This window comes from Prunus persica, chromosome G7 (genome assembly GCF_000346465.2).
Source record: "Prunus persica cultivar Lovell chromosome G7, Prunus_persica_NCBIv2, whole genome shotgun sequence".
In the NCBI taxonomy this organism is placed as follows: Eukaryota; Viridiplantae; Streptophyta; class Magnoliopsida; order Rosales; family Rosaceae; genus Prunus; species Prunus persica.
This window is the reverse complement of record NC_034015.1, coordinates 21,207,200-21,215,316: the sequence shown is the minus strand read 5'-3', so window position 1 is coordinate 21,215,316 and position 8,117 is coordinate 21,207,200. Positions and strand designations below refer to the sequence as shown.

The window sequence follows — 8,117 nt, the reverse complement described above, 5'->3', positions numbered from 1 at the left end:
TTAATTTCTAAAAAGAAATAGTATATCCGCGCGGTCATACTTTATTTTTAAATTTTTTTTAAAGAAATAGTATAGCCGCCCGGCTATACTATGTTTTGCCAATTTTTTTAAAGAATTAGTATATCCGGCCATACTCGGTTTTTCTTTTTCTTTTTTTATTTATTTAAAGAAATAGCATTACAATTGATCATCAAGTTCAAGACATCTCTCTTTTTCTCCTAAACTTCAACGGAACTAAAAATACTTTGGGCTTTGTATGTTGACAGAAAATGTAGAAGTGAGCAACGTTGAGACTAGTTAAGGAAGCATGACTCTTTTAACACGTGAGGTGTTTTTATATAAACTTGTCTGTGTAGGAAATGCTAACAATATAGGAAAGAAGTCCTAATTACAATAGGAACTATACAAAAAGGAAAGTAAATACAACTTAGAATATAAACACGGAAACTAAAATCTCCTGCTCACAGAGGGAAATATCACTATATAAAGCCCCACAACTCAATTGGTTAATCCCATAACTTGCAAAGCTTTCCTTTTGAGATTCTTGCAACGTCAAATCAATCGCTCTCTAGTTTTCGTTGTTAAGTCTTGTGCATTGTCTTCTCTTGAATCTCTCACTCATGGAGAAAACAAAATCATCCCTTCATGGTCGCGCTAACGGAAGTCTCACCACTGTTCTTTCTATTGATGGAGGTGGAATAAGAGGGATTATTCCAGGAGTTATGCTTGCATTCCTAGAGTCTAAGCTTCAGGTAAATAATCAAAACTAGAACTCTATTTTGAGCAATTTATAATATCAAATTTTGTTCACCAAACAATATTTCTTTCATTAAAATATGAGCCCGATCTGCATTTTGTCACCAAGTGCTCCAAAATTTTATCATACCACATTACCACTGCATGCATGCCGCTATGTACATATATATTGCGTTTTTTGCAGTTAATTTATTAGTGGTCACTTTTATCGAATGTGCACGTATAGCAATATATAAATAAATACGCGTATTATAATATGAGTAAACGAGTCATGTCATTACGTAGTGCTATACCTAACTATCATGTTTATTTCATTAGTCACAATTTGATATTAGTGTGTTTATCATTCTTCTTCTTTTTTTTTTTCTTTTTTTTTTTTGGTTTGTAATCTAATACGACTAATTTTGTTTTACTTGTTTGCTATATGCAGAAGATAGATGGTGATCATGTAAGGCTTGCAGATTATCTTGATTGGGTTGTAGGGACGAGCACAGGTGGCCTTATGGCATCCATGCTTACTACCCCAGATAAAAATAATCGCCCCTTATATGCTGCAAAAGATATCGTCTCCTTTTATCGCCAACACTGCCCAAAGATCTTCCCCCAACCCAGGTACGTATAGTTAATTGTTGACAGAGAGTCTTGCACTACGTACCTTTTATATGCATAACGAGTAACAATAATTAATTTTGATTCCTTGTGCAGCAGCTCTCGCATTGGCAAAATCATACAGTATTTGAAATGTTTAGTAAGGCCCAAATATAATGGGAAGTATTTACGTAAGCTGTTGAAGAAAATACTAGGAGACAAACATTTGCATGACATGTTGACTAACGTTGCAATCACAGCTACTGATATAAAGCAAGGACATCCAGTTATTTTCTCCAGCCATATGGTATGTTTATTAATTATATCCTAATTGGAACACATGTGTATATAATTTAATTCTTGGTTTTCTCTTTTTGTAAATAATTCTTGATTTTGTGTATATATGTTGGTCATGATTTCAGTTGAAAAAGGATCCCAGCCTAGATGCTTTGATGTCGGATATATGTGTTGCAACTTCAGCAGCCCCAGCCTACCTTCCACCTCATCAATTTACTACCACAACTTCAACAGGCGAATCAAGAGAATTCAATCTCGTTGATGGTGGAATTGCTGCCAATAACCCGGTAATATTGATGTGACCCAATTTCAAAAACTTAATTTGCATCTGAATAATTCATATATATGATCATTAATTAATTTTTTACCCTTTTTTTTTTGGGGGGGTAGGCCATGGTTGGTATAACCGAATCGGAAACAGACATGCAGGAGGGCAACACTGGCATCCATGAGCGGGTCTTACTTATATCACTGGGGACTGGTATGACATCTGAGAAGAAGTACGATGCCAAAAAAGCAGCTTGTTGGGGTGCTCTGGATTGGCTGATCGGAAAAGATCGTTCGGCTCCACTGGTGGATCTTCTTACTAGAGTAAATAGTGACATGGTTGCGTTCTACAGTGGTTCCTTTTTTGAAGCTCTTCAGTCTAAAGGCAATTACCTCCGAATTCAGGTAACACAATAAAATTGAGATAAATGTCAAGTGGTCGTTTGTTTGTTTTTATGTTAAGTATATGTACACAGAATCAAAATACATGCGCCTAAATTATGTACAACACAAACTAAGCATGTAATTGGAAATGAATGCAGGACGATACACTAAGTGGAACATTGGCTTCTGTGGATATTGCCACCGAAGAAAACTTGAATGATCTTGTAAAAGTTGGAGAGGCATTGTTGAAGAAACCCGTTTTGAGATTGAATTTTGGTACCGGTAAACTCGAGCTTGTTCATCCTGAGGTTACAAATGAAGTGGCTCTCGAGAGGTACACATTTGCTCTTTTATTCTCATTTAAGATGTGTAAATTCAATAAATTATCTTACTTATTACTTTTGTTTTGTCCATTAATTTGCATGATCATGTAGGATGGCGAAAATTCTCTCTGAGGAGAGGGCTCGGAGGAAGAGGGTGGTCGTTCACGAAAATGCTGCTTTGCTCTCACATAAGTCCTTGTAGTTATGTTTTTCGTTAAGAGAAATGAATAGCTCAATAATTTTTATTTATTTTTTATTTCATGTAATTCAGTTCTGAAACTAATTTCTCCCAATGTTATGTATATATTTGTAACTGGGAAATTATTCAATTTATTCATGACGTGGCCAATGAAAGCAGCTTGAGTTGTTTTAAGTCTTTTTTTTCATGATGTTGTAGGAGTTTGTGTGCACTGATAAAGCACTTTGAAATTAATCCCTAGTAACATGTTTCATAATGAACAGATTCTTGAGATTGAACTACTGCATCTGTAAAGAAGAACGAACCTATGATGTAGATGGTTGGCTTGCTGCATGGAAGGTGAGTGGCTTCATGTCCATGGAACGCATGCTCTTCCAAAAGACCTTGAACAACAGAAATCTGCCCACCTTTTACATTAATCCCGATTAATTAAAATGAACAAACAAGTTACTAACAGGGCTAAACAATACAGACGTTTAGATGTACTGAATGAGTTTGCAAACAAACGTCACTTGCACTCCCATTCAAGTTGAAGCAATGCGATACAGTACCATTAACTGTCCTTCCCCAAAAGCCCCAAGCAGGAAAGCGCTTATCAACATCATAGAACTCAATGAATATAGGTGTGTTTTTACAAAAATAAATATAAACTTAGTATCTTTATGTCAATATTTTTTTAAAATTATCTTTTTAGTAATTAAATAGTATCTTAGCTTGATTTAATTATTTTCATTACTAATTATGTTTTTTTGAAATGAAATCATTATATTATAATTGATTTAATCACAATTTTAAAGTGAAATCAATCCAATTCAAACCCAACCATCCCTACATAAAAGTTCCAACTTAAAATCATTAATCTAAGGTCTTTTTTTTCTTCCTACTTGACTTTAGACTCCTTTTCGTTTTTCTTTTTTGGTAGTGAGAAATGATGTTTTATTAAGGCCACGTGGATAGCATAGAATCATGGTCCAGCTTCCAAGCTTGCACTGGTGCTGCATCCAAGCGCATTTCCCTTTGGCTCCTTTCAACCAAATTCCCCTAAATCCCAAAGGAGCCTCTTTTGACATTTCTCAGGCCCAGTTTTTTACTTACATTTCTATCACACCCTTCCCTTTCTATGCTCCAAGTCTTTAATCATCCACCTGTTTTATCATTATTTCCAGAAGGCCCCAAAATTTAGGGTTTTCATCACACCCTGCACCTCCTCTTCTGGTAAGCTCTTTCTTCTCTCTCCTCACAGCAAAGAGTTAAATTCTTTCTCCCAATACTGTGTTTCTGGCAAGTTGGTAACAAATAAATTTCATGTCCTAGTAAATTAGTAATCAATTCAATAAATGTTAGTGTGCTTATAATCTTGGGTGTGGGTTTTTGGTTTAAAGTCATGATCTTGGACTTAGAATTCAGGGTTTCCGGGAAAAAGGAGCTTACTTAAGTTAGATTGCTCATTAAATGCTCATCGGGGTTGGATTTGTTGACTTTCTTTAAACTGTTTTCCGTTGACTCGCCGTGAATACACTGATTTTGGCGTCGTTTTGATGTAAAGTTGGGCTCAGATGATAACCGACATGCTCTTTTATGATCATTTCGATACTGTAATATTTTATGTCAATTTTCTTTATCAATAATTTTTATGTGAATGCTAATGTGCTGCTTCCATTATTGTTTTGAACTGGGTTTTTGCTTTGTTTTCGTGCCTGCATATGTTTGCAAAGCAGGTTCTTTGGGGCGATGATTTTTCGATGTATATGCACAGAAGCTGTAGAAAGTAGCTAAGTTGTCTGCAGTCAAGCACACACACGATGAACTAGTGCTATAATGGTGAAATCTTTTTATGGTTTTTTCGATGTATATGCACACAAGCTGTAGAAAGTAGCTATAAGTTGTCTAAAGTCAAGCACGCACACGATGAACTAGTGCTATAATGGTGAAATCTTTTTCTGCACCAGCTTTATGAATGCATTTTGAAATAGCTTTTAGGTACATCTTATTAGATTGTAGTAAATTTAGTGTAATTGTATACTGGTTTTTAATTCCTTTTATTCGAATCTTTGAAGTTCCTTGTGATGGCGAGGACAAAGCTTATCTTAATCTGCCAGTCTGGTGGTGAATTCGTCATAAAGGATGATGGATCCATGTCATATACGGGTGGAGAGGCACATGCAGTAGATATCAATCTTGAAACCGTATTTGATGATCTCAAGTTTAAATTGGCTGAAATGTTGAATTTAGAATATAAATCCATATCCATGAAGTATTTTCTCCCAGGAAATACGCGAACTCTTATCACTTTATCCAATGATAAGGACCTAAAAAGGATGTATGAGTTCCATGGGAAATCAGTAACTGCTGATGTTTTTGTCATGGGGAAAGCAGGTTTTGACAGTGAAGCCTTAAGCACACAAAGAAGGTATTTCTTTTGTTTTGTCTAGTTGCATCTACTTTCCTGAAATTACTGCTAAATCCAGTTCAGGTAAAGAGGTATACTGTCGTCATTTCATAAAAAAGCATAATGGCCTTGCTATCATGATTTCCTGGCTTTTAAGGAAATGAGGACAGTCCCCCCATACTGTAACTGAAGAATTTTGACTGGTGATTGCAGCACTTTTGCAAGTTGTTCTTGCATTGATAGTTTAAATTATCACTTGCAGGGCATGTGGGATAAAACTGGCTGAATCTGTGACCCCTGTTGCCGCCTCCACTACTTCAGCTGCTGCTTTACACTCTAGTCCTCTTACAGTACCAACTGATGTTAAATCTGCAGTGGGTTCTGCAGCTGCCAATGCCATCCCAGTTGTCCCTGCCCCTCTTCCTCTATCAAAACAAACGGGCTCTGTCATGTCTGTCGAAGAAAGAACCCAAAGCCCAAGTGGAGTGGATGTTCCTAGTTCCATTCCATCTGATCCCGTTACTGTAACGGCTGATGCAAATGTCCACAGCTCGAATGAATTTGATATGAACGCTACCCCTGCTGATACTGTTAAGAAGCGAAGACGCACTGCTGCTTGGAAAATTGGTGCTGATGGTCCTACCATTGTTGCTGTCACTGACCATGTTGGGGAGAAAAGAAAAGTTATGCCCCGGAAGAAGAATATTCTTAGCCACAATACTACTGCAGAAACTGATGATGTGGGTCAGAAACAAGATACCCTTCCCTGTAAAGATAGTAGTAATAGCAGTGACCCTATACAGGATACTCTAGGGCAATCAAATGATGTTCCACCTGAAAAACTAGTCACATTATGGAAAGATGGTATCACTGGGGTTGGACAGGAATTCAAAAGTGTTAAAGAATTTCGTGATGCACTGCAAAAATATGCCATTGCTCATCGTTTTATGTATAGGTTAAAAAAGAATGATACTAACCGTGCAAGTGGCAGATGTATAGCTGAAGGCTGTTCCTGGAGAATTCACGCATCATGGGACTCATCTGTTCAAAGGTTTAGGATAAAGAATATGAACAAAATACATACATGTGGAAGGGAGTTCTGGAAATCTTATCATCCGACTAAAAGTTGGTTGGTAAGCATCATAAAAGACAGATTACTAGACAGCCCACATCTCAAGCCAAAAGAACTTGCCAATGGCATTCTTCAGGATTTTGGGATTGCGGTGAACTATACTCAAGTATGGCGTGGAATTGAAGATGCTAGGGAGCTACTTCTGGGTTCATATAGAGAGGCATATAACCAGTTACCTAGGTTTTGTGAGAAGATGGCAGAGGCAAATCCTGGTAGTAATATTACGCTTTTCACTGGTGATGATAGGAGATTTCAACGTCTCTTTGTTTGCTTTCATGCTTCAATACATGGTTTTCAGAATGGTTGTCGCCCCATTATTTTCCTTGATGCTACATCTTTAAAATCAAAATACCATGAGACTTTTTTTGCTGCTACAGCTTTGGATGGAGATGACGGTGTTTTCCCAGTTGCATTTGCTATAGTAGATGTTGAGAATGATGATAATTGGCGTTGGTTTTTGGAGCAGTTAAGGTCGGTGGTTTCAACCTCACAATCCTTAACTTTTGTCTCTGATAGAGAGAAGGGACTTAAGAAATCAGTGATTGAGGTATTTGAGAATGCCCACCATGGCTACTCATTGCACCGCCTTCTGGAAAGCTTTAAGAAAAACTTGAAGGGTCCATTCCATGGAGATGGGAAGGGTTCGTTGCCAATCAATTTTGTGGCTGCAGCCCATGCAGTCCGACTTGATGGTTTTAAAACAAGTACTGATCAAATTAGAAGGGTTTCTTCACAGGCTTATGACTGGGTCCTGCAAATTGAACCAGAATGTTGGACAAATGCATTATTTAAAGGTGAGCACTATAACCATGTGACATCCGACGTTGCAGAGACATACATCAAGTGGATAGAGGAAGTACGGGAGTTACCCATAGCACGGAAGATCGAAGTGCTAAGTTGTAAGCTGATGGAGTTGATAAACACTCGTCGAACAGATTCAAGTACATGGCCTACAAAGCTCACTCCATCCAAGGAGGAAAAGTTGCGACAAGAAACTCTTCAAGCATATGGTCTTAAAGTCTTATTTTCATCTGATACTCTTTTTGAGGTTCACAAGGACTCCATCAATGTTGTGGATATTGATAAATGGGACTGTAGCTGTCTGAAATGGAAAGCAACCGGCCTACCCTGCTGTCATGCTATTGCCGTCTTTAACTGCACTGGTAGGAATGTATATGATTATTGTTCAAGATACTTTAAAGCCAACAACTTTCAGTTGACGTATTCTGAATCTATAAACCCATCGGTCCCTTTCCAGCCCTTGGATAGTGACACAATTGACTTAGAGACTCTGCATGTACTTCCTCCATTCATCTCCAAGCCACAAAACCAAGAAAAGAAAAAGCAGACCAGAACAAAGGGTGTGATCACAAGGACAGTTACTTGCGCTAGGTGCAAGGAAGTTGGGCATAACAAAGCAACGTGCAAGGCACCCACCACCCCAACCCCATAGGTCCTCTTGTGTATGTATTGCTCTGTGCATCCTCCATGTAATCTTTGATCATAATAACTTGGATGCTTGTTTATTATGAATGCGTAGAGTGGTGATCAACAGTTTCCCGAACTCCCTTAGATTTGTGGTTGAGTTCTTTTGTTCTTCAATTAGCCTATAATTTTATATTCATATACAGCTTTTGAAACTTTGAATTGTCAAGTTCGTGAAATGTATAGTAGTGAGAATAATGTTACAGGACATATACTTGGCAATCTTGCGAAGGATGGAAAGGATTGCAATCGTGTTTGGACAAGGCTAGAGGTCTCTGCTCCAGCCATTGCTGGGAC

The 8,117-nt window shown here is 37.7% G+C and overlaps 2 protein-coding genes across 2 annotated transcripts; both read left to right on the top strand.

Moving 5' to 3' along the window:
* Positions 621-2,960, top strand: LOC18771304 (patatin-like protein 1). Its single transcript, XM_020569045.1, has 7 exons — positions 621-752; positions 1,187-1,368; positions 1,465-1,651; positions 1,767-1,928; positions 2,032-2,313; positions 2,451-2,626; positions 2,727-2,960. Exons 1-7 carry the CDS (start codon positions 621-623, stop codon positions 2,815-2,817), a joined length of 1,212 nt encoding a protein of 403 aa, XP_020424634.1. The 3' UTR covers positions 2,818-2,960.
* On the top strand, positions 3,796-8,030 carry LOC18770712. The gene is made up of 3 exons (XM_020568131.1): positions 3,796-4,029; positions 4,872-5,224; positions 5,466-8,030. Exons 2-3 carry the CDS (start codon positions 4,881-4,883, stop codon positions 7,786-7,788), a joined length of 2,667 nt encoding a protein of 888 aa, XP_020423720.1. The 5' UTR covers positions 3,796-4,029; positions 4,872-4,880; the 3' UTR covers positions 7,789-8,030.

Coding starts and splice junctions, on each gene's coding strand:
- LOC18771304 (XM_020569045.1), top strand. CDS start 621: ATGGAGAAAACAAAATCATCCCTTCATGGTCGCGCTAACGGAAGTCTC. Junction 753..1,186: donor TCCTAGAGTCTAAGCTTCAG/GTAAATAATCAA, acceptor TGCTATATGCAG/AAGATAGATGGTGATCATGT. Junction 2,627..2,726: donor AATGAAGTGGCTCTCGAGAG/GTACACATTTGC, acceptor ATGATCATGTAG/GATGGCGAAAATTCTCTCTG.
- LOC18770712 (XM_020568131.1), top strand. CDS start 4,881: ATGGCGAGGACAAAGCTTATCTTAATCTGCCAGTCTGGTGGTGAATTC. Junction 5,225..5,465: donor GCCTTAAGCACACAAAGAAG/GTATTTCTTTTG, acceptor TATCACTTGCAG/GGCATGTGGGATAAAACTGG.